Source organism: Copadichromis virginalis, linkage group LG2, assembly GCF_057382275.1.
Source record: "Copadichromis virginalis isolate Kocher_CV1m ecotype Utaka linkage group LG2, C_Virginalis_male_GT1.1, whole genome shotgun sequence".
Taxonomy (NCBI): domain Eukaryota; kingdom Metazoa; phylum Chordata; class Actinopteri; order Cichliformes; family Cichlidae; genus Copadichromis; species Copadichromis virginalis.
Window position 1 is genome coordinate 27,620,586 of NC_140619.1, and position 25,335 is coordinate 27,645,920.

Below are 25,335 nucleotides of genomic sequence, written 5' to 3' on the forward strand. Positions count from 1 at the left end.
CCAGACGCCTTAACGCCCACTCACATCCTGGGCCATCTGATCTCAGGAATTCGCATGATAAGGTGGGGCCAGGTTTCACAATGAACACACCCGAAACTCTGGCTGATTGGGACCCACACCCAGTTTCACACCTTGGCTCAGGCGATTAGAGGATCATCAGGGGGTCCCTTTGTCCCTCTGAAGGGGGATACTCCCACTAGGTTTATATCTGGGACTCTCTACCATTTGACCTTAGAACTGAAGAAGCTTCTCGGATGAGAGGTGAAACGTCTTCAAGCAACTTAAAGAAGTCCAGACACTTTTCTTTGCAAAATAGTTTGACACACATTTCTCCATCAGTGTGACCGCTTAGAACAAAACAAATAATTCTATCAACGATCGGTATATTTATGTGTTTAGATTTAACAGCCATATAAATGTAATTGCTATATATGTGGCTTAAGATGACTTAGAAAAAACACATTTTCAACACACTAAATAAATTTTACCCATGGCTTGATTAGATCACTGGAGTCTAATACCATACTGTAATTTTATTTAAACAGAGTAACAGAAGGCAAACCTATCAGAGAAACTGTCTAACAGCTGCCTTATTGTCCACAGAGACACAGTATTAGAAAGATGTAGAATATATATGTTATTCTGAGCTGAAAATAAACCCACGGTGTCCACTGATGACCATCCATGTCCTTTCATCAATGCCTGATTATAAAAGTGCTCATCTCAAACATAATAAGACACAATAACAAACTGCTATTTCATGTTTTCAGACACATGAGTCTGTACATATGTTCTGTTATGTGCTTTACACTGACCGTATAAATAAGGAAATGAAACTCTGGATTTTGTAAAGCTGTGTTTTCATGGAACCAGATGAATAAATGCGTACTCTGTGAATAGCATGCAAAGCAAATCAAGCACTCCCCAAATCAGTGTTCGCCCACGTGCCTGCATGTGTGCTGAAGTTTCCTGGACAAGTCTGGCAGAAAGTAAAAGGCTTGTTCTTCAAAGTGGATCATCATCAACTCTGATTTAATGCAAGTGACGATAACCAAGAAGAGTGCCTCAAAACACACCACAAACTGCAGTATGCTGAATGCATGAAGACCAAGAACAACAAGGCAATGGTCGCTAATGAAAATTGTCCAACATTACCCTGATGTCCATGAAAGTGAAACTGTACACCACGTGAACTTATCGTTCCAGCTTGCAAACATACTACAATCACCCACACAATCACATTTCATCTGGCCAAAGGTATGTGTCCACTAAACATGCTGGGTAACAGAAGCTTCAGGAAAATGGCTGACACTCTGGATAAATGATATGTTATCTACTCATGCATTTATTTTTCCAAAGGGGCAATACTTGTGCTGCACAAAAAATGTTGGAGGGGAAGAGTGGAGCGATCTCAGTAATGGAGAGGATTAAACACCTAATTTGGCTGCAAATATCTTTTAACAGGAACGTAGCACAATGTAAAGGTGGAAGTAGTGTCTCTTGATTTAATATTGCATTAGCTTTTTGGTACAATTCATCTCAGGGGTAACAAACTACACCTCTTTCCTGGAACTCTGCTCTGTTACTTCCACTGAAAGTTATTGTTGCTGTTGTTTTTATCTTTAACTATTGACACTTTTGTAACTTCCACAATCTTACTGCATTGTTTTGGCTAATCTGGTTGTGGCCTGATGTGATTTGGAATATTTAACATTAAGCACAGCACACGAAAATATATGCAATATCATAGCCATGTCAGTAGTTGGTATTGTGCCAAGTCAGTGCCGTTTGCACTGCTAAGTCAACATCAGTTTTTAGCAAAAGGCAGTAAGACAGCAGCAAGAACCTTTCCTGGTAGTCTTTCACATGACTTACTCGTTCAAAGTCATTTTAATGGACAGCCTGGCATTAGCTCGACTTTAGTGCGTGCAATGTCATTGTCAAATTCTCTGAAGAAGTTTATATAATATGCTTTATTGCTCTTAAAACATGGGTTAACTTGTACACAGACAGAAGACCACACTGACGACAAGATCATTGACAGTAAATAAAGACAGGAATGAATAGGTGCACATAAAGAAACAATGGATCAATCAGGGTGAGCTCTTCGTATGAATGAAGCACAGACTACTCCACACAGTTTAAGCAAAGCAACTGGAACAATGACAACCACAAAGAATGTTTATTATAATGTGGAAATATGCTGATGAGGGAACATTGTCTGCTATTTTTGATTATAAAAATAAACATGTCCCATGCTTTATAATCATAATATAGTCTTTAAAATATATGTTTTGCTATTAGTCACTATGTTACATTACTACTATAAATAATTACCATACAGATATGTATTGCTTTGTCCTATTTACAAAATAGCATAGTGTTGGATAAATCTGAATACAAGTGATGCTTTAAAAGTGTTTCTTTCTTCTTTTTTTAATGAATCATCTTATTATGTACATTTTCACTGTAAAATTATACATCTCCATACTGAATATCATTTTCAAAACATTAATATGTTGCCATCATACCATTTCAGTTTTGCCTCTTTTTTCTACTTTAGAAGTGGAAAATGATCTATACAAATAGTATCTTTACCTTCAATGGTCAAAGTGTCTGCCCCTGAAAGTGTAATACGTAAAGGGAAACATGCAGTACAGTGAAGAAGAAAACACTGCTTATGGTTATGGAAATGACACATCAACAGGAAAAAAACTTTTAGAAGAAAGTGCTCAATAAAACCAAGACACCAGTGCCAATGGCCTTCATACTGAAGGTGAAACTCTCATACAAAATGCATATCACAGCATAGGTGTAATAAGTGCCACATTTGCTGTTACTGATGATTATTTATGTTATGAGGATAATGTAGAACCACTCAGAGGTATATTTCTGTAATCAAAGATTTAATCTATTTTAAAAAAGAATTGAATAAAAGAGATTATGTTTAAAGAAACACTTTGATATAATTTAAGTTTGTTTTTTTTAGGTGTGCTTAAATTAAATGTAAATGCTAAAATATTGAACATTTGCAAGTTAGCTTTATGCAGCATGTTTACCGCTTGACATTCAGCATCCTTACAAGCAGTGTTGTCACAGATGTTTTCATAATTTACATTTATGTAAAAAAAGAGCACACCCTCTTTCAGTTCTAAGATTTACTTATTAGTACATGATAAAAACAATCATCGGGTCCTTACCAGGTGATAAAATTAAGTAAATAAAACTCGGTGGTACTAAACCAAAAAATTTTAAGTTCAGTGTCGAGTTCCTGGGGGAATAAGTTAGCACTAGCACAAAACTTAAGGTAAATAGTTAACAACTCTTAATTTCGCAATGTATTTTGCCTTGCCAACAAACATGTTAATGTTTTGGCCTCGGTATCTTCATAAGGGTACTTGACACATGAAATATTAAAGTTTCTTTATTTATTCAAAAAATTAAAAAAAATTAAGCCAAATGCAGAAGCATCATGTGAAAAATTATGTACACCCTTCCTGCTTCTATAGAAACCACAAATGTAAGCAGCAGCTATGGGCTGCTAATTAGATGTACTTGGTAAACTGATCATCTCTTAAGCAAGTGTGAGCACCTCTGTAAAAGCAGATGTTCTGACAGTGCTCATCTGCAAGATTCAGGTTTGTGATCAAAGGAATCAGCATCAATTTTACAGAAGCAATTAGTGCTACCCATCACTCTGGGAAAGGTTAAACGGCCATTTCCAAAGAATTTGAAGGCTATCATTCAACTATTCAAAAGTGGAAATCATTCAAGAAAGTTGCCAATCTGCCAAGTACTGGACATCCCAACAAATTCCCAGGTCACACTGTGCAATGCTCAGAGAAACTGCAAAAAAACCCAAGAGCTACATCTCAGTTTTTACTGGGCTCAGTTAGCATGTTAAATTTTAAACTTTATGACAGTTCAATTATAAAAAAACTAAACAAGTAAGTCTTGTTTGAAAGGTTACCAGGAGACTCTTCTCCCTAAAAAAACATGACAGCATTTGAACAGACCACAAGACCTCAGAAGTCTGTCTCTCCATAATTCACAGTGGTGAAAGCCCAAAACAACATATCAGCATAAACAGGACAGGTTTTGAAGCCACAGGAACTGGGAGTCATTGAGTCAACCATGAACTCATTTATCAAAATATTCTAGAGTCACATGTAAGGCCATCTGTCTGATGGCTAAATTGAGCTGTGCAACATGACACTGATCTCAAATACAGCAGCAAATCTACAGAATGTTTGAAAATGAAAAGAATCAAGGTGTTGCAATGGCCCAGTCAAAGTCCAAACCTCAATCGGATTCAAATGCAGTGCTGTGCATAAACAAATGTAAACTCCACTTTAAATAAGCAACTTTGCAAAGAAGTGTGGGCCAAAATTTCTCCACAACAATGGGATTGATGAATAAGTCAAAACAGAAAAAAATCACTTCAAGTTATTCCTGTTAAAAGTGGTTCTGCAAGCTACTGATTCACAGGGTGTCACTGGGTTTTTTTCAGACACTGCTTCTACAGTTTGGCTTAGTTTTTGTAAAAAGAAATTTAAAAAAATAAAATAATGACATGGTGCACCGGATCATGTGTTGTTATTCATCTGAGGTTGTTTGCAGTTTATTTTAAGACCTTTTGTGGACCAGATGATTTCTTAAATCATGCAAACCATTAGATTTAAAACTGACTGATCAATCTTATTTTTATTCAAAACAGTAAGTTGCATTTCCTGTGTATTTTTGTTATTTAGCCCAATTGCCTCTGATAATTGGTAAACGGTTTCACAGCACTTTCTTTTAATAGCACATCCACTACACACGTTAGGCTGGCATAAATTCTAAAGGCTCTTGCTGTAATTTCCAGGAATAACAAGAGGATGAGACACAAAGAAGATTTCAGACAGGAAATGATGTGTTAGTTTTATTAAAATACATAGAAAACTACTTTATGTGTTCTTAAATATTTGCTAGATTGCACAATGTGTAACAGCACATAGAAAGCAAATTTGTTTATATTGTTTCTGAAAACTTAAATAAAAACAGGGGAATCTTTTAAAATTGATCAGCATTCACTTTTAGGAGATGAATTGTGAAAAAAAAAATAGCGGCATTAACTCTCTTGGAAACAGCGAATCAAACATTAAAAGATACAGTTCAACTTCAGAACTAGTTTCAGAGGTTGTGCAAAGTCCTAAGGATAAGCCTACTCACTTGCAGGTGGGTGTGTATAAACTATTGTTAACAATTGGTGAGGTGCAAGTGAGCTATGGATTAGTGGTGGCATAAAATACAGTCTGTGTTACTAAGTACATTGTGGGTATGCCTTCTCTGCAGCAGAATGAGGTAACAACACTCATTACTGTACCGTGAATAAGATTGTGACTTGAATCTATGCTACATTTTCTGCCCTGAGCAGGTCTGTTTCATACCTGCACCTTTATAGTGAGAGAAAGGGCATGTGTTTATCAGTATAGTTAAATATTTATACTTGTCTTTGAGTGCTTTTCATTTTCCAACACTGTCACTTACATTTTGACTCTTGTATCAGTATTTCACACTGTCAACATAGCTAGCAGAGACCAGTTTGCATTACAACAGAAAATTCAATAAACACAAACACCATCTAACACCATCTAACCAACCAGCCAACCCTTTGGACTACGTACTTTACAGAAGTTGCTATACTTGACGAGACTTCTGAAATATTTTTGTCCAAAGCATACATTTATTTCTGATGTGTTATAATTTTAATAGTTCTCTTGTTTCAATACATTTCAAATATATTCTTCACCTTTTTTCTTCACAAAACTTTATATTATTTGCTAGGTAGACACAACTCAAATATACATTACATATAAAATATTATACTATAATCATTTATGTATATTGTGAATATTGATATGAGGTGATTAGCCCTGTATCATCCAGTCTGTGTAGGGTTCATATCCCATTGTGCATTAGTTTGGTGTATCTTTCTACTTCATAATAAGATCCACGAGGCTACCTCAGGGCCTGTAAACATGTGATGGAACAGTTGCATTGCAATTTTTACTGAAGATGATTCATTGCACATCTCGTAAAAAATGTAAATAATAAATAAATAAACAATGAATTTGGATAGAGTTGCCACCCACATTCGGGACTGTTCTGATTTCATCTTACTGCAAAGGCAAAGTTTTGATGGGTCGAGTGAGGGAGCTCATGTTATTGGCGTTGGAGGAAACTTGGGGGCTCACTGTTTTTGTCGGTAAGCTGCTTGAGTGCCCCATTGACTCTTCTGCTGCACGCAACAGCAAAGTGTAATTGATGGCAACTTCCTCAACTTTTCTCAACAGCTGCAGCCTTTGGGCTTCTGAACGAACCCCTCTGACCAGTTTGATGAAAGTCTGAGTTAGTTCACACAACACTTGAAAGCTAGCCGTGACAACAGCAAGCATGCGTGTTGGACTTTTTTCAACACTCGCCACTCTCCGACAAGATGCTCTGAATTCTTTGAAGCGCACAGCCAGCTCCTGTTTGTACTCTGTAATCCGTGAAGGTTGAAGGCGAGCCTCACCCTCAGCTTGTGGGGTGTTAGCACAGTGACGCAGGATAGCCAACAACTCATTAGCATCCAATTGAGCATTTAGAAAACCATCGGGCAAGCTAAACGTTTTCCCTTGTAAAGCCTGCACCCGAGCTAGGCTCCCCTCCAGTGTACCGCAGGCTCTCAGGTCAATCTCCTGCATCTGAGGTTCCTCCTCTTCCACCTCCTCTTCGTCCCCGCTGCAGTCCTCGGCATTAAGAACCTGGAGGGTTTTGCTTACGACAGGAAAGGTATGTGAGTCCAGCTCCATGCCTGGAAGGACCTGAAGGGGTATTGAGTATGAAAGTTCATCTTTCTCGCTGCTTTCGTCTGCAGCCTCACACTTCCGGTAGCAAAAACAGAATGAGCAGCATTTGTCTTTGTCATCACTGTCTTCGCTAGGTATGGTCAGCAACACCTCTCCAGTCCCTTCTTTGTTTTCACGCAGTAGTTCCTCTCCCTGAATGAAAAACACACCCTTTTTCCCTTTCCCCTCCTGGTGGGACTGAGTGTGGACTGGCTCTACTGGGGTGGGGAGCCTCAGCCCTGTGGCTCTCACTCTCTCCATCTCCTTCTCGAGACTTTTGGCTTTGGGTTTTACCTCAGCATACACAGGTGTGCTAGTGCTGTTGTCCAGTTCTCCAATGCTGTATCGCCTCTGAAGCTTCTTATATTGTGGCGCTCCCATGCAATCTGTTTGAGAAGTACAGGTGGGCAAGCAGGAGCCATGTTCTCCTCTTGGCTCTCTTGACTCAAGACTTGTAGATCGTATTCGTGTGGTTTTGATCTCCAAAGTCTGAGGTCTCCTCGTAGCACCTTGGGTTTGAGGGGCTTTGGAGACTGCAGGAGGGGTCTTCGAGACAGTTCTCTCTCTACCTCTGTTTTGAGTCTCCGTTGTAGAGCCAACCGGTGTGTCAGGTAGTCGCATCCCCCTACACATTCGCTTGCAGTCACAACTGCGTCGCTGCTCCCTGGAGATCCCTGGTGCCTTAAGGACTGGACTGGAACGGAGCTGGCAGGAACAAGGAGTTCCTGAAGGTACGGGTGAGGAACCTTGGGGCATAAATTCTCCCTGCGATGACTTTGGTTTCAGCAGCTCCTCTAAAAACTCTAGCTCATACTGGCGAACTTTCTGCAGCTGAGCCCTGCGCTCATCTGTTTCTCTTCGCATTCTCGCTGGAAATGTGGCTGAAAGAAGATTTCTAAAGCTCAGGAAGGGAGCACTGCGCTGGGACTTCCCCTTACCACTGCTCTGTTTCTTCAAATCTCTGGCAGGGAGAGTGGAGACTTTATCTACAGAGTGACTAGGGGTTGTTGGATCATCTAAAATAGGTAAGGATTTCACTGGGCATTTCTGCGACTCAGGTTGTGATTTGTCCAGGGCACCCTCAGTTTTGCTTTCAGCTGTTTCTTTTCTCTCCGCTTTTGGAGGCAAACGAGGGGAGTACTTGGTTTGTATTTGTGGGCTGGGTTTTGCCAAATTAGGTTCTGGTCCTATTTTCGCCGCATTTTCTTTGTTGTTAGCCAGCTGGAGACCTTTGGCTCGAAGGCGCTCATCATCTGTGGGAGATGAGGATTGAAACACGACTATTTTCTGAACCTGTGGGTCTTTTAGTCTCAGTTGAGATGTAGACTCCTGTTGTACTGGACAAGTACAGAAAAGGTCATCAACTGGCAGAAGTTCTGTAGAGGCTGAAGGCTTCATGGTCTCACTAGAGGCAGTCTCGGCATCTTGGCACATGTTAGAGGGGGAAATCTTGGCAGTGGCAGTTCTATCCACAGACAAGAGACTAGGTAAGGCTTTGTTTGCAGGGTCTGTATTGAGAGGTACTGCTGTCTTCCCCTTTATACCATCAGAGATATTTTCTCTCACTGTCTCCCCAGAAGAATTTACTAACTTTTGATCTTTGCTGACTTGCTCTGTGTGTGAAGCACCAGAAGCCTTAAGTTCCACAGGTGGTTTAGACGGGGGCTCTGGGGTGTTTGCTTTGGTGGGTGATTTTAATTCCCCTTTCGATTCAATCTGAGTAGTTTCATGATTGCCCGCCTGTTCTGTCACAACACTGAGAACCGCAGAGTCCTGGCTTGGGCTGACTTTAAAGGGAACAGTCTTGCTCAGGATTACTTGCTTGGGTGGACAGCCAGCACGGATCTGACCCACGGAGAAGGCCCCAGTCCCTATGGTCTTTGCAGTGCAGCCAGGGATTGCCAGGGGAAAGTCACGGCGGCAGAGGATCCGATCCTTGTTGATATGGTGAGCCAGCAGGTAGGCCTGGTTCTGGTTCTGTTTCATAGCCGACACCATCTCAGAAACGTCTGTCAATTCAGAAGAGTTGGTCTCATGGCCTGAGTCCAGTGATGACTCAGGTGTAATAGCAGCTAAGACAATCAGGCCTGAAGAGGAGAGCAACACAGTATAATGTTAGAATAACACACGAAATAAAAAAAAAGAGAACATTTTCATAGTGTTCTGTGGAAACTGATATTTCCAGCTGACTGATAAAATTGTGATAATGAAACTGAAAATCAGTCGGGATCAAATCTCTTCAGATAATTTTATGCATCAATGGGTTTTCCACACAAGACACAAGAGTACTGTGGGTTGCGTGTGCACAGCTCTATGAGTGTAAGTGCCTCTATTTTAGGCAGATATAAAAATTTGGTTGGCTTGTTTTTTTAAGCACACGACTTAAATAGGCAGCTACTGATTCCTTATTCATGCAAAATCTGCTATTTTTTAGATGACTGACAACATTATTTTAAGCTTAATTAAAATATCTTTCTAGTTGGATATTAATGAACTAAAATGATGTATTGCAAATGTTTGGTAATACTGTTTACTGGCAGTACATAATCCATGGCCTGTTTTGTACATGTGTATTTTGAGAACAGTGGCATGACTGAGGTTGTTGACCTGCAGTCTGTGTTGGCTGTTGAGGGTGATGGGGGTAATCCTCAGAGGCAGCCAAAGCTTCAAGTGCCTGTAAGGTGGACACCAGAGCGTCATCAAGCTCCTGGGCATGATCTCGGACCGTTCTTGTGGCCACATTATCAATAAGTGTCACAGGCACATCTTCCTTTGCCTGGGACAGCTTTCCAGAGGCGACCGCGGTGCTGGCACTGGTACGAGCCTTCCTCCCTCTCTTTGGGTCATCCTCATCAGAACTGTTGTCCCTGAAGCCAGGTGGTGGGGCAGCAATGGCAGATGGTGGTGGTTGCAGCTTCTCTCCACCGCCAACTGCCTCTTCCTCGTCCTCTTCTTCATTCCCAGGTGGTGGTGGTAGAGCTGTCAGGTCAACAGCTCCTCCATCTCGGGAGGCACAAGTACTGGAGCAGTGTTTCCCAGAGCTTCCACTGCTGTTCATTGCAGGTGAGAGACCCTCTGCCCTAAGCCTGGCTTTGCAGGAGTCACAGAAGTATCGTGACGTTTTCTGGGATTGACCCATTGTTTGTGCTCGGATTCTAAATCCAGCATTCTCCACTGCTGGGTTTTCTAAAACTCCGGCTATTTCCTCTGTACTTTGCTGGGTGGGATCTGACTTTGTGCGGGGCCGTCCGGGTGGCTCCTGTGAAATAAAGTTCTCATTGATGTCGAGTTCTGCTTCGGCATGCGTTTGGAGATCCTGAAATTGTTGTTGTTCTCGAAGGTGGACATGACACAGGCCTAGATGCTGAGGTTCTGCGGGAACCACGGCCCTTGAAGACCCTGACTCCCTGTGCGAGCTTTCCCTCTCGTCTCCTCGTCGCCCTCCACTTGGCAAGCTGGCTGCCCCAGAGCGTGGGTGTGCATGGTAGGAACTTCTGTAATCTGAGGATAGAATTGTCAGAGGAGTGGAGAGTTTGAGGAGTTAAAAACTAATGGGGACAGAGAAGATCCAGATGGAAAAGCAGGCGGCAGCTGGTGGTCACATGGGGATTATTTATTTCAAAAATGAAAATTGAACGTTGAAGTTTGTTTGAAGTTAGAAGGTTAGATTCAGTGGGATGTGATGATAGAATGGTACTGTTCTTCTTTGATGTAGACTAAAGGTTGATACAGCAGATGGAAGCAGATCTGTTCATGTCTGGACAGCAAATGTTTATGATTACAGCAAAAATACATTTCAGTTAATCAGTTTCAGTTGATATTTTGTGTAAAAGTGAAATATGGACTACTTTTTTTCCAAATGAGTCAAGATGGAGATGGGAAGAGAGACAGCAGAGGGCGCCATGGGATGGGATTTCCAGGATACTCTGGATAATCAGGTAATGATTTCAAGCAGTGTCCATCAATGTCCATGAAGACTGAACATAATGAAGACTGCCAATTTCCTGACATGCAGTGTCTAATACGAAACCGGAAGAAAGACACTTATACGACTCTGAATGTGTGATGTTGTTCAACTTAAACTATTAAGGAAACAATGTTGTATTCTGTAGTTTTAAATTAAATCTTTACTTGGGCGTGGGCATGTAGTTCAGCATCAACATGGCATTTTGCAAATGAACAACAGAGGTTAAAAGTGACATACCTGCCTTGGTCAGCTGCGACTGACCCGGGGTTCTAAAGTAGATTGTACGTTTAGGATCTACAAAAAGCTTGAAGTAACCAGAGATGAGGCACGCAAAGTTACTGGCATCAGGCCATTCCATGAGGAGAACCAGTGGCTGTAAGGGAATGTCACGAAAGAGAATTAGGAGACTTAATAGGGGACAAGCATAGACCTTATCAAATTTAACTGTTGACCAGTGTATACTAAACAATTGTAGTATTTCCAAAGTTAAGTTTTAAACTATTGTAATATGAAACTTTTGGCACTTTGTAATGATACCTTGGCCTCATGGATTGTCACCTCCACACGAGCCACTCCCTGGCTCTCACGGTAGAGCTGGATCTTAGACACCCGACTGAACTCGGCCAAAACCGTTGTGAGGTTATTTTTCAGATCAATAACGTGACTGATGCCATGTCGAGGACCCACCAACAGGGTTGTAGCTGATTGTTTCTCCTCCTACAGAAGAACACAGCAACTTTACCATGATGGATGGATGGACATTTTACAGACGAATGATCCAAAAATATATTACCAGTCCAACAGTATGGAACAGTATTCCACCAAAAGGTGGAAGGTCATTGAGCACACGCATGTACTGCAGCTTTCCTTGCAGTGGAGGGACCTGTCAACAGAATGATAAAGAAGAATCTTTTAATAAAGACCAGTCCACCTTTAGTGCTCCATACAGCCTCTTAGGGGCACTCTTGAGCCACAGTTCTTTCTAATAAACTCTTATGCAACAGTTACATCTGTAAGGATGAAGAGCTTGTCGAAAGGAATGATTATCAAGCAGACATAAAGATTCTATACAATAAACTAAGATCCAGCAGAGGTTTTGGGTTTGCATTAATAGTAATCAAGAATATGGAGCATTTGCATGCATATACATATAAAATCATCCAGCAAGATACAAGCTATTGCAGTCATTAAAATGGTTTAGATTTTTACTGATAAAATGTTTTATATGAAGAAACCTTGTTCCCCGATGGTGGTGGATGCTGGTACGTCTTCAGCAACTGAGACAGGGATTTGCACACGTTTTTCTCCTTTACTGTTGGAAGTAGAGTAAGTGGAAGGAAAGGCTCTAGACCCCACTCTTTTCTGTGAAAACACAGAGAAGGATAGCAGAAGTGTACGCAAAAGACAAACAGAGTGGCGTGCAAGAGTACAAGGAGGATGTCATAACTTCAGGACCAAAGAAGTTTTCTTTCATCCTATCGGAAGATGTAGTGAGCCTGGCTGACATCTTCTACCAGCCCTGGTTTGACATGGCTATCCTAAGTCTATTACAAGCACATTGAACCTGTTCTGCTTCTGTGGTTGTGATAGTCGAAGCTAATTACTTGCTAGGTCGAGGTTTCGAAGAGTAAGTGGGCAAGTTGAGGGAGAGATGTAATTTCACAAAGCAATGGCTTTCTTTTTTTCATAATGACCTGCAGAAAATGATCCTTAAGTATTTGAGTTTTTAATACTGCTGGGATTAATTATTAATCATTTAGATATTGTTGAATGAACAAACGTCACTAAGGGACTCAGAATGGTTAATGAGGTTAAGAATGCAATAGATCAGGGTTTTTTTTTCCCCCTCTATAATTTCTGAAAACGTCACTTTTTTGTGGACTTACTCGACATGCTTGAGGGAGATCTTCTGATTGGGCCTTGCAGAGGACACAGTGATGTAAATATGAAGTGCGGCCAATCGTAACGTGACGTCTGATTTCCAGTCCATGCCAAAACGCTCCTTGATGACATCGTTGCGACTCTGTGAGGACATGATGACACATTCTCTGTATAGTGCTCTTTCCAAATTGTTTTTAAAATGTATTATTGATTTGTTTCGATTTCCTCATATTCCCAAAGAACAACTGCAAGAAAACTGTTTGCTCTGGCTCAAACAGCACTTTGAGGAGATGGCAACTTCAAAAGTATCATGACTGTTGACATCTGTTTTAATCTTCCTTTAATCCAATGCTTTACCTGTATATAAAGGTACTCAAATGCAGCGGGGTCCCTTCTTAGCAGATCTGCAGGGTCCTTGGGAAAGAAGCAAATGCGGAACAGACACTTCATCCCTTGGAAATAGGTTCTATGCACCACCTGTGGGAATACAATTATATCAACCACATACCAAATAACTTTGATTTTATTCACATATTGCAGTATCATTTTCATTTATTTCATATTTCATTTAGTCATTTCAGTATCATTTAAGTGAAGAGAGAAGACTGATGCATCATGAATCAATCTGCACTATCTTGGCATTTCACGGTGAGTTCTGTTTATGTGTCATTTTAGTCAAGGTGTAGTACGGCAAAAATGTTTAATGATCAAAATCACCTGCTGAAGTTCAATACGGGGATCAAAATGGAAAAATAGTTATTTAAGTGACCTTAAATGTGGAATGGTTGTTGGTGCCAGATGGGTGATTTGAGTATTTCAGAAACTGATGATCTACTGCAGGGGTCTCAAACTCCAGTCCTTGAGGGCCGGTTCCCTGAAACTTTTTTATGTGTCCCTTTTGCAACACAGAGAATAATCCAAAAAAAGAGAAAATATTCAGGAGGTCTGTGAGAAAAAGTGGTTTTTGATTGTTGGTTGTTGATGCCAGTGGTCAGGAGAGAATGGCCAGACTGCTTCCAGCTAATAGGAAGGCAACATCACTTAACCAAGGTGTGCAGAAGAGCATCTCTGAATGAACAACATGTCAAACTTGTGTGGTCAAGAACAGGGAACTGCAACCAGAATTGATGAGAAGACAACTGGAAAAAGGCTACCAGGTCTGATGAATTTCAATTTTTGCTCAAACAATCGTGGGAACCTCTGGTATAGCAGTAGGCAATACTGCTTCTCAATAACAAGGGCTGTGTTTTAATCTGCTGGTTATCTGAAGATATTGGATTTATTGGTAGGGGAACATGTCCTATCAGTTTCATGTAAATGTAGTTATAAAAAAACTTTTCAGTGACAACAACTTTTGGTGGGTAGGCTTTTGTTCTGTTATTATTTTTTAACACAGAAAATCACTTTTAACATAGCATGTATAAAATTTGAAGTGTTTTTAGACAAGTCTTCTTCTTTTTTTCATTCTAGGTTTCTTACATGTGTCAGTGGCTGGTTCTCCTGCAACAGATGCAACTTCTGATTCTGGTCCAGACCACCTGCCTCCAACACCAACGCAAAGTGCTCGATGTAGCGCAGTGAAAGGCGGTCCTGCAGGGAAGAGATCACATCCTGGAGGAAATGAGATGGAAGCAGATGAGTGACTGGGATACACTGCCTCAGTAAGAATACATTAAGCTACAAGAAATATGAACATTCATTGTACTGAAGCTACTTTTCACCTTGAACCCTTGAACCCCCCTCCCTCCATGTTTATGTGGTGCATTTTATCATTGATATCATTGTAGTGAGTATTTTATAGATATTCTATATTCTGCACAGTGATTGCAACCGATTTAGGAAAATAATTCCAGCACGTTGGAGTGTGCAGGGAAAACATTTTACCTCAGTGCAGATCAGTATCTATGAATGATGTAGAGCTTCTTGTATCATCTTTCTAAAATGCAGAGAGTACCATCTAAGGGGACATTTATGACTTATCATTCCTCACTGCTGGCAATGCCTCAGGATAAGGTTTCATAATTTCTTCGGACTCTAAGTTGCACGGACATGAAAAAAGGAGTCTAATGTAGTGATGTTACTGCATTTTGGTAATGAATTTTTATATGGACTCTTATTAACAACTGCAAAAGAAAGCAAGTACACTAAATGCTTTGCTGCCCATCAAGAAGTTAGTTGACTTGTGCTGATGTATTCCAATAGCTGTCCCTAAAAGATAAGCAGTTTTAATGCTATTGATCTGTGTGCTTTGCATTAAATGACGCTTGGGGGAAGCCACACTATCAAGTGAAGGAGCCACAGAATGCAGCCGAAAACACCGCAGGGAAGCTTCTTTAGTTGACAGATACTCTAATAGCCATACAAGTAGGCATCCTCTTGTACCATTGATTAAATCTGCGGTATTGTATTATTGATCTGAGCTTTCTTATTATGCTGAAATTCCATTTAATTAGGCTGACAGGAGAGAGCTTCCGCTATCTCTCCTTTAAAGTGCTTCTGAGTTTTCTTTTTTCTTTTCTCCCTCACCCTCCATGAGCAGAAGAGAGATTTGTAAAATCTAATAGAGTCCATTTAATGAGTCTGCTCGGAGATGTCACACTCATCTTAGAGGCTGACATAGAGACAGAAATGACCTCTGTCTGACTGAATTCATTTGTTGCTTTATGACCTTAATCACTTTAATGAGATTTTACATTCCAGAAACTGCCAGGAAAAAAGTTTCATAGAATTAAAGCTATTTTTTTTTCTCTGTGTTTTCTGAAACCTGTGATTAATTAGATAAACTTTGAGGGCTCTTAGCTTGTGAGATTTGTGGTTAAACTGTTTATTTACTTATGGCAATTTGATTGTGTTGATAGTCTTTCTGTATTCTGATCCAAAATGTACTTTAACGATTTATTTGCTACAAAATGGATTTATGTCGACACCAAAAAAAAAGAAAAGACGCAAAAACCAAAACACAAGATGGGTATGTATGATGAATGTACATCCATCATACATTTCCCTTTTAGTCTGACTTCAACTATATTCTCCAGCTTTTTTATAGCAAAACAATAAAGAGGGATGAGGGAACTGCAGTTTATCACCACGAATTATCACTTCACATCTTCATCTACTTCACGAGGAGCCATTTCAACCATAGTCAAATAAAATTATAGGGGCACTAAGTCATTGCTGTAATCATGTGGTAATTCCTGTTGCCCTTTCCCCTGTGCTCAGCTGTAGGCTGTACGTACCCGAACAGTGGTACGGCTATCGAACGTAAATGACTTGATCTGTCCATTCTCCAAGAACACCTTCAACACATTTGGTATGAGTAGCAAAGAGTCGTCCTTGAGCATTGTCTGAAAGAGAAAAAAGTCCTGTGTTTAGCCCAGGAAAGGCATGTGTGAGCTAGTTTTGCTGTAAAAAAAATCAACACAATCAGCTTTACTTGTTGGCGAAAGGCAATAATAAAAAGCACTGCAAAGGGAGGATCTAAGAAACAAAGGGGCCTTACGAGAACAATAGAGTGATTCTTAACTGAACTCCGGACAGCCTCAAAAGGAACCTCCAGAGCCTGCCTTACGATGCCGAACCCATGCGTTGTATCATGATCAAAGAAAGGCCTATTCACTTTTTCTGATCTACCCATTCAATATGTATGCCATGCAAAGAAAATTGGATGGTGGGAGTGGAAGCACTCACTGCAGAGTAGGGTGAGGGAAAGCATAAGAGGACAAGCACTATTCAAGGTTACTGCTTTGGACTTAAAGCACACATTAATAGAAAAGTTGCGATATGTAGTTCGCGTCTTCTCCCGTTTCCCCCCTTTTTTTGCTAAAATGTGATGTGATACCACTCTTCCCTCAATATCATCTTTTTCAAAAAAAAGTCTTGCTCAGAAAAAAATGTTCAAGTTGTCATTGTGTAATTTCAAAGAGCTGCACTTGTGATCAAGAAAAAAAAGGTAGTGTAATGAGATGAAGTTTGAGTTGGTTTTACTGTGATAAGCCATAATGATTCTGCAGGAAACGGCCTCACAGCCTAGACCCCCTATGCTAAGCAAGCCTACCGCAGACATGAGCGAGACAGATAAATATGAAGGCATGCCGGCTCGGACGTCGCCCGGATCAACAAGGTCCGCGTCAGGTGTTGAGGAACCAGGGCACCCTGACGAAAAGTGGGCTACTGGAACAAGAAGGCATCGGTGGGCAAGAGACGAAAACAGGGCGTTGTTGGAATGCTACTATGCAAGTAACCCCGGCGGAAGGGGCTACATGAATAGGATGAGGGACCTATGGATTCTTCGATACCCAACATCCACAATGACGGCGAAACAACTAGTAGCTCAGTGTTCCAACATTCGAAAGAAGGGACTGCTCTCACAGCTAGAGATTGACGAGGTACAACACAAATGCTACGGCAAGGAGGAGTCAGGACGCCAGGTCAGGGGGGAGATATCATCACCCCCACCCGAGATTGGGTACATAGCCCCAAGTGCGATAGGAGAAGGATCGTTGAGTGCGAGAGGAACTGACCTGAAAAATAGGATCATGGCCAAGCTTGAAACCTGGATCCCGCGTAGCCGGTTACCAAGATTACGTGAAGTTCCCTCAGAAGGTCTGCTAGATGATGTTAATGCAGCACTACGGGCAATACCTACAACCACGATTACCGACACTAACAAGCTGATCTACAATACGGCAACAGTGATCAGTGAGATGCTTGGCTACAAGTTGAACAGCGACAAGGGGCAGTACCCTCCATGGAGAAGGAGGCTAGAGGGCAAGATCAAAGTAGCACGGAGGGAGGTTAGCCAACTAACGGAGTTGCAGAAAGGTGCGACAAATAAGGTGCCTAAGAAATACAGCAAGCTGTCCATACCTGAGGCCTTGGAAACTGCCAAGCAAAGACTCACAGCCTTGGCCAGCCGCTTGAGGAGGTACACCAGAGAGATAGAAGGCAGGAGAATAAACCAGCTGTTCTCCACAGAACCAGCAAAGGTGTACTCTCAGTGGCAAGGGAACAATAAGAGAACAGCACCACCAAGGCTGGAGACGGAGCAATACTGGAAGAGCATATGGGAGAAGGATGCAACCCATAACGGCAATGCTCAGTGGCTAGAGGATCTGAGGGCTGACCACAGCGACCTCCCAGAACAGGGTCCAGTAACCATCACAGATATCCAAGAAAGGGTCTCCAGTATGAAGAGTTGGACAGCACCAGGGCCCGACATGGTTCACGCCTACTGGCTGAAGAAGCTGACTGCACTCCACGAGCGTCTGGCAGCACAAATGAACCAGCTGCTAGTTAACGAGAGACACCCGGAATGGCTAACTGAAGGCCGGACGGTCCTGATCCCCAAGGACCCCAAGAAGGGACCGGTCCCCTCCAACTACCGACCAATAACCTGCCTCAGTACTACATGGAAGCTCCTGTCAGGCATCATATCGGCTAAGATGAACAGGCACATGGGTCAATACATGAGCGGGACACAGAAAGGAATTGGCAAGAATACCAGAGGCGCAAAACACCAGCTACTGGTAGACAGAACAATCAGCCGAGACTGCAAGACCAGACTGACCAACCTGTGCACTGCCTGGATTGATTACAAGAAGGCCTATGACTCAATGCCCCACAGCTGGATACTGGAATGCCTAGAATTGTACAAGATCAATGGGACCCTAAGAGCCTTCATCAGGAACTCAATGGGGATGTGGCGTACAACACTAGAGGCCAACTCCAAGCCCATAGCACAAGTCACCATCAAGTGCGGGATCTACCAAGGAGATGCTCTGTCCCCACTGCTGTTCTGCATAGGCCTGAACCCCCTCAGTGAGATCATTAACAAGACTGGCTACGGATACCGACTACAGAACGGAGCAGTTGTCAGCCACCTCCTGTACATGGATGACATCAAGCTGTATGCCAAGAGTGAACGAGACATCGATTCACTGATCCACACTACCAGGCTATACAGCAATGACATTGGAATGTCGTTCGGACTGGAGAAGTGTAGTCGGATGGTAACAAAGAGAGGGAAGGTAGTCAGAACTGAGGGGATTGAACTACCAGAAGGCAACATTGCAGACATAGAGGACAGTTACAAGTACTTGGGGATCCCACAGGCGAATGGGAACCATGAAGAGGCCGCTAGAAAAGCTGCAACCACCAAGTACCTGCAGAGGGTCAGGCAAGTCCTGAGGAGTCAGCTGAATGGTAAGAACAAGATCCGGGCCATCAACACGTACGCCCTGCCCGTGATCAGGTACCCTGCTGGGGTAATAGGCTGGCCAAAGGAGGAGATAGAAGCCACTGACATAAAGACAAGAAAGCTCCTTACCATGCATGGAGGGTTTCACCCCAAATCCAGCACCCTGAGGCTGTACGCTAAGCGGAAGGAAGGGGGCCGGGGACTGGTGAGTGTCAGCACCACAGTCCAGGATGAGACAACGAACATCCAAGAATACATTAGGAAGATGGCCCCAACTGACCGAGTGCTCAGTGAATACCTCAGGCAGCAGAAACCCAAGAAAGAGGAGGGAGACGAGGAACCATCATGGAAGGACAGGCCCCTGCACGGTATGTACCACCGGCAGATAGAGGAGGTGGCTGATATCCAGAAATCCTACCAGTGGCTGGACAAAGCTGGACTGAAAGACAGCACAGAGGCACTAATCATGGCAGCACAAGAACAAGCTCTGAGCACAAGATCCATAGAGGCTGGGGTCTATCACACCAGGCAAGACCCCAGGTGCAGGCTGTGTAAAGATGCCCCAGAGACAATCCAGCACATAACAGCAGGGTGCAAGATGCTAGCAGGCAAGGCATACATGGAACGCCATAACCAAGTGGCCGGCATAGTGTACAGGAACATCTGTGCCGAGTATAACCTGGAAGTCCCGAGGTCAAAATGGGAGATGCCCCCAAGGGTGGTGGAGAATGACCGAGCTAAGATCCTGTGGGACTTCCAGATACAGACGGACAAAATGGTGGTGGCTAACCAACCGGACATAGTGGTGGTAGACAAACAGAAGAAGACGGCCGTAGTGATCGATGTAGCGGTTCCGAATGACAGCAATATCAGGAAGAAGGAACACGAGAAGCTGGAGAAATACCAAGGGCTCAGAGAAGAGCTCGAGAGGATGTGGAGGGTGAAGGTAACGGTGGTCCCCGTGGTAATCGGAGCACTAGGTGCGGTGACTCCCAAGCTAGGTGAGTGGCTCCAGCAGATCCCAGGAACAACATCGGAGATCTCTGTCCAGAAGAGCGCAGTCCTGGGAACAGCTAAGATACTGCGCAGGACCCTCAAGCTCCCAGGCCTCTGGTAGAGGACCCGAGCTTGAAGGATAAACCGCCCGCAGGGGCGTGCTGGGTGTTTTTTTATATATATGTATATGTATATATATATATATATATATATATATATATGACAAGGTTGGTAAGAAAATTAGTCAGGCATTGCTAGTCGCGGCAGAGAAATGTGGATTTTACTGCAACAGTATCTGTCTCACAAAAAGCATTTAGTTTAAGCGGAGAGCTGTGTCCGCAGCAGATGCCCAAGCAGTCTGTTTTCGGAGAACTTAAGTATTCAAAAGACTCAACAAGCTGTTCCTCCGTGCAGATTGGAAGAAACTGAAGTCTGAGTTACGAGTGAACAGATCTTCCTCCATACTGCAGCACTAAAGCCAGGGTGCACTGGTTAAGCGACTCAGATAAACAGGTCTATCGCTTCCCATTACAAGCCAACCACCTTTGTCCTTGCTGGTTTACAGTGATTTGGAACCAGTTTGACATATGCAAAGTCTGCCCAGAGAGGCAAATTACAACTCAACACTATTATGTCACTGTCCCTCTTTTTTGCTGACACTGTAAGTCTATAGCAGATAGTAAAATCGATACTGAAAAAAGCCTTTATTCAAAGATCAGTGATTTGGTGGTCCGTGCACCAAACAATTGTGTTCTCTGTCTTCTTTGATTAACTTAACACAAAAGGAAAATAAAATTTTGTCCGATTTTTTTAATTTATTGATTATCTGTTTCCCGCTATGTTTTTGCTTTCACCTTATTTATTGCGTGGGCTAATGTTCCCTAAATGTGTTCTTGATTGACATGTTGCTGGGGACTGTACAGAAATGCTTTTATTACTGGAGCATTTTGTTGGAAATGGAGGTGTTATCTGTAGCGTGTGGATGTTGATTAGTAGAGTGAGATTTTGGGAGGTTTACCATATGCAGCTGAGTTGAAAGGTTGGACTATAATGGTCAAAAAAACAAATGAAGTCATATTGTGATTGTTTACATGGCTTTGAAAAGAGGGAGGCTACAGGTTGTTTTTTTTTCAATGCCTCAGCCTCTTTCTCACTACACACACAAACAGGATGATTGAACATCCTAAAAGGATGGTGAGAGGATGCTTAAGGATTTCTGAAAGCATTTGTGGCTGCTGATCAAACCAAGAGAAATGCACAGGAGGTCTGTGTTTGCGCGCGTGTGCATGACGTAGAGACGCGACAAGTTGAACTTACTGAGTCCGGGTCGCTGATGGACACTTGCTCTGAGAAGCGCACTTTGGGCGGGTTTGTTCGCAGGCGGGCCTTTTTGGCTGCACTTATGAAGGCAGATTTAGGTGACTGAGGATGAGAAGAGAGTGGGAGAGGAACTCAGCTTAGAGGATGAGACATAAATGAAAGAAAAGCCCCCCCGACTGCTGGTGCTAAAGAGACATATTGGAGAGCAGGCTAATGCTACTGCAATGCGACAACTGGATAAGTGCAAACTTTTAACATTAGCCTTACCCCATTTTCAGTATTTAAAACTGGTTGTTTTTTTAACTAAATAAAATTTTTTAACACTTAGTATTATCAGTACATGGATAATGAGCTTTCATGCGCTTTCATAATGTCAGGGTTTCACCATCTAACAATGTCCAGTTTAGTCAGATGGTTAGTGGTGCTTTTCCTTTTTCTCTGTATTTATCTGTGCATACACAGAAGAGTCTTTATTTAATAAGGTCTCATGTAGGTGCTAATATGCTCACTTAGAGTTCTTCTGAGGGGTGACCAGAAAAAGAAATCACTCTAGCGTGTAAAGCATGGCAGCGAATACTAATGTGTGCCTGCACTGCATTGGTGTGTACTATTATGAGGGAGAACTGTATAGATTCAGGCTGAAAGTGGAAGTGTTTATTATTGACTGATGAGAAGTAAGAGAAATCCTGAAGGACAGGAACAGGAAAGAAAGCGATTTTCCCAGCTTACTACCTGATGGGGCTGCAGCACAGTGAGAACTATCGTGTCTTTGCAGCGTCTATGGAACAACAGAGAATGGAGTGGGTTAGAAAATGCCAAGGACTGCACGGTATTTGGAGGCCCCCAGTTTATAGCTGCCGTCTCCTTTGCCGTTCTTCAGCTGCAAAAGTGACTGACTCATCCGCAGGTTTGGGTTGATGTAACACATCGCCAGCAATAAGAAACACTTTGTTCCTTTTCACACTCACCACTTTTACTCCCCTTCACCTGCGCTGCTGATCACCTGCCCCCGATGCCACCCCCTCCTCCCTCCTCCCTCCACCCCCCCTCCCTCCTGGGACAGTAAAGGATGTTACCTTACAAGGTCTATGACTCTCTCTCGGGGCGCGTCGCTCACCGTCTCCTCGTTAATAGCCAAGATCTGGTCTCCGGGAAGAAGCTTGCCAAAGGAGGGGCCGTCTGCAAATGAAACGGGATACCATATGCATGCAGCATAGAGAAACCTGAAATCTGAATGCTGGCTTTCTCACATACATGAACACTAACCAGCAGAGACGGAGCGTACAATGACAGGTCTCTGGCTGCCTGCAATGAAGCCGAAGCCTTGAGTCGGGTGGCGCTGGATGGTGACCTGTCGAGCGGAGGCAGGACTTAGGGTACCACTGTCCATACCATCCTGGCTCTCCTCTAACATTGCAGTGCTATATAGAACACAGATATTCAGATATAAAAAGGGGCAAGTGCACACAGAGACAGTGATGAATGTGCATTTTGTTTTGAGAAAAACTAGTGCGAAAAAAGCACCATGTACCTGCGTGCGTTCGTGTGTCCATCCTGGACCTTGGCCATCCCCTGAGAGGACGGGGCAGCATGGGACAGGTTTGCACTGCAAAGGCTGCTTTCTGTTTGGCAATCATTCACCTGCTCAAAAGAAGGGGAACAAGGGGGGTGGGGGGGGGGATGTGAGAAACTGAAATAAAAATTTTCCTGGTTTGACAGCAGCAAAAATACTATTTTGTTGTTGTTGTTGTTTTAATGTGCTGAGTTTATCTAAGCACATCTTGGAACACTGCTACAGGGAAAAATAAAATCATAAATGTGAAGCTGAAAAATGTAACACTCAAGATTACAATCCCAGACATCTTCAACAGCTGACAAGTTGCATTTGGCTTTGGTTAAGGTTGTTTGTTGTACCGAGTGAGTGTGCGGGATGCAGGTAAAAATGTAGGCGGTAAAATATATTTGTTAAAAGTACCTGCCCTTTGAAGCACACCTTCAGGAAAGCTGCACTTATCAAGGAACAGTAACATAATGCACACACAGGATGAAACACATTAAGGTCTCTGATTCTGCCAGTTTCTGCAAGTGTGGACCAAACTACTCCCGTGAACCACACATGCTCTTTTGCAGATGCCTGTGTGGGAGGCAGCGAAAGCAAGATTACTGAAAGACTGAGTGTGAATGTAGCATGTGGGTTTCTGTGTTTGTAGCAGAAAAAATGGAAATTATTGTGCGAGGGATAGAGAGCCAGATATTTATGCTCATATCTGTGATCTAGGACTCTGATGACTGCTGGCTAAAGAGAGAGAGAGAGAGAGAGAGACGCTGATTGTAATGTTAATGCTGCAGATGGCCCAAAACAGAAAGAGCATGACAGCACTGCTCAGGATTATTATGCAGGGGTACTGTTGAGAGCAAATACCTTTCTGAGTGCCACAGGCAGAGAACAAACTGTCAGTAGTCACATTAGTCAATAGTCCAGATTCATATTCCTGTCACTTGTTGTTTCTGATAACAGTGGCTTATGAGGGAGCACGGCTCATTTGCAGTTCCATTGATGCATTGCTGATCTCTACCTTGTGTCATGGTATCAGATGAGAGTAGGTGTATCATAGATAGGCTTCATATTGTGCTCGGTCCATGACTAACAATCCATTACGCTGCATGTGCTTTGAATTTCAATTATGCTAATAATTTAAAAAGATTAGATTCATATAAAAAAATTTCTGTCTTCGACATTCAGCTGACTTATGAGGGATCATCCGTCTGTATCAAAGGTGCACGGCGGTGACAAATGACGCTGCACCAGCTGGTTCTGCTTCCAACAGAAGATTACCCATTTTTGATTGAGATCGGTTATTTTCTCATTTGACTTTGGCAGTGGATTCTGATGGTGCACTTCTTCCCCCAGTTATTCTTCTTTTCTCTGTCCCTCTAACATTTCACAGCTTCTTTCTTCACTTACCAGAAGGATACCCATTCTTATGAATCCTGACAGGCTGTTTCTCAGGTATGTGTGTCACTGCAAACACCTCCAGTGCAGTGAAAGGCAAGATCTGTGAACTAAGCAGGGAAACAATGGCCTGCACTTGTACATTTGTTGTAGAAGAGTCTATGCTGTAGCTAAAATTGCTCATTTCCAGCGATAACTTTATTATACAACTGCAGGTAACCGCTATGAACTCAGGGACAAAGGAATACATTCTCTTCTATCTGGTTTTCAGCCGATGGCTTTGAGAATACCACACAGATTTTACAGCTTTAGATTCCTCATTTAATTCAGAGATTAGTTTTGGTATTCAAAAGTATTGAGGAAAAAAACAGGACAGAGCAGAAGCGGAGAGATGAAGGTAGCCAGCGGACACTGAAGCTTGCACATCTGCAAAGATAAACAGCTATTCAGCAGAGGGGCCAACCTTTTAGAGAAGACACCGAGGAATTCTGTCAAGAAATGATCCCCAAGGGCATCGCCAAGCCTGTACGTTGCTATGACTACAGCTCTCAGTAGCTTGTTGAAGCTCGACCGGATGGAGGGATAGTGGGTGGATAAGAATAGCGATCTGGCCACTACAAGATATAGAAAGGGCTAGCTAGACACTCTCTCATCACCCTGCAGTCACTGTGGCTAGATGCCAACACTTCCTCAGGCCCCTTGAGGTCAAGGCATCATATACCTGACCCTCCTCAGTGCCGCAGTCTGCAGCTGTCTCCTAGGCCTCAGGGTGTAGGAAAAAGGATCTTTTTACTTATCATCTTTCCAGGTCTGCACCCTAACAGACCTATCAGTAGTTTAGAGAGACGCTGTATTTCATAATGCTTAGTAGTTCCGAAGTAATGTCAAAACTGGCAACACTACACCAACCAGTCAGGCAGTCTCTCAACATTCAGTGCAGTCCATCTACATTAGGATAAAATCTAAATTAAGTTTGTTGTGCCGTGTTCCTCTTTCTCTTTCTTTCAATTCAATATTTCAATTTGTATTTGTTGTTGTTTTATCCATAATGTGTCTGTCCAGCTACCAGGTCTTGCCTGGCTTATATCAAACTTTTGCCCTTTTAGTATGAACCAATAAAAAGGTCTTAAAATCGATTTCAATAGAACAC

The 25,335-nt window shown here is 42.6% G+C and overlaps 1 protein-coding gene across 5 annotated transcripts in view; it reads right to left on the reverse strand.

The window, feature by feature from the left end:
* Positions 1-1,955: 1,955 nt before the first annotated feature.
* Positions 1,956-25,335, reverse strand: part of frmpd3 (FERM and PDZ domain containing 3) — a 100,922-nt gene continuing 77,542 nt past the window's right edge. For 2 of the 5 annotated variants that reach the window (XM_085476724.1, XM_085476716.1), the window contains 15 exons: positions 22,764-22,873; positions 22,499-22,653; positions 22,309-22,411; positions 21,965-22,010; positions 21,230-21,334; positions 15,957-16,064; positions 14,200-14,331; positions 13,078-13,197; positions 12,726-12,862; positions 12,075-12,201; positions 11,633-11,722; positions 11,377-11,556; positions 11,077-11,212; positions 9,480-10,373; positions 1,956-8,959 (listed from right to left, as the gene is read on the reverse strand). In XM_085476724.1, coding sequence (XP_085332850.1) covers positions 6,159-8,959; positions 9,480-10,373; positions 11,077-11,212; positions 11,377-11,556; positions 11,633-11,722; positions 12,075-12,201; positions 12,726-12,862; positions 13,078-13,197; positions 14,200-14,331; positions 15,957-16,064; positions 21,230-21,334; positions 21,965-22,010; positions 22,309-22,411; positions 22,499-22,653; positions 22,764-22,801 — 5,172 coding nt within the window. In that variant the 5' untranslated portion in view covers positions 22,802-22,873 and the 3' untranslated portion in view covers positions 1,956-6,158. Of the gene's footprint in view, positions 8,960-9,479; positions 10,374-11,076; positions 11,213-11,376; positions 11,557-11,632; positions 11,723-12,074; positions 12,202-12,725; positions 12,863-13,077; positions 13,198-14,199; positions 14,332-15,956; positions 16,065-21,229; positions 22,011-22,308; positions 22,412-22,498; positions 22,654-22,763; positions 22,874-25,335 lie in introns of those variants that run through there. The other 3 variants (XM_085476744.1, XM_085476737.1, XM_085476731.1) reach the window with 3 other exon arrangements.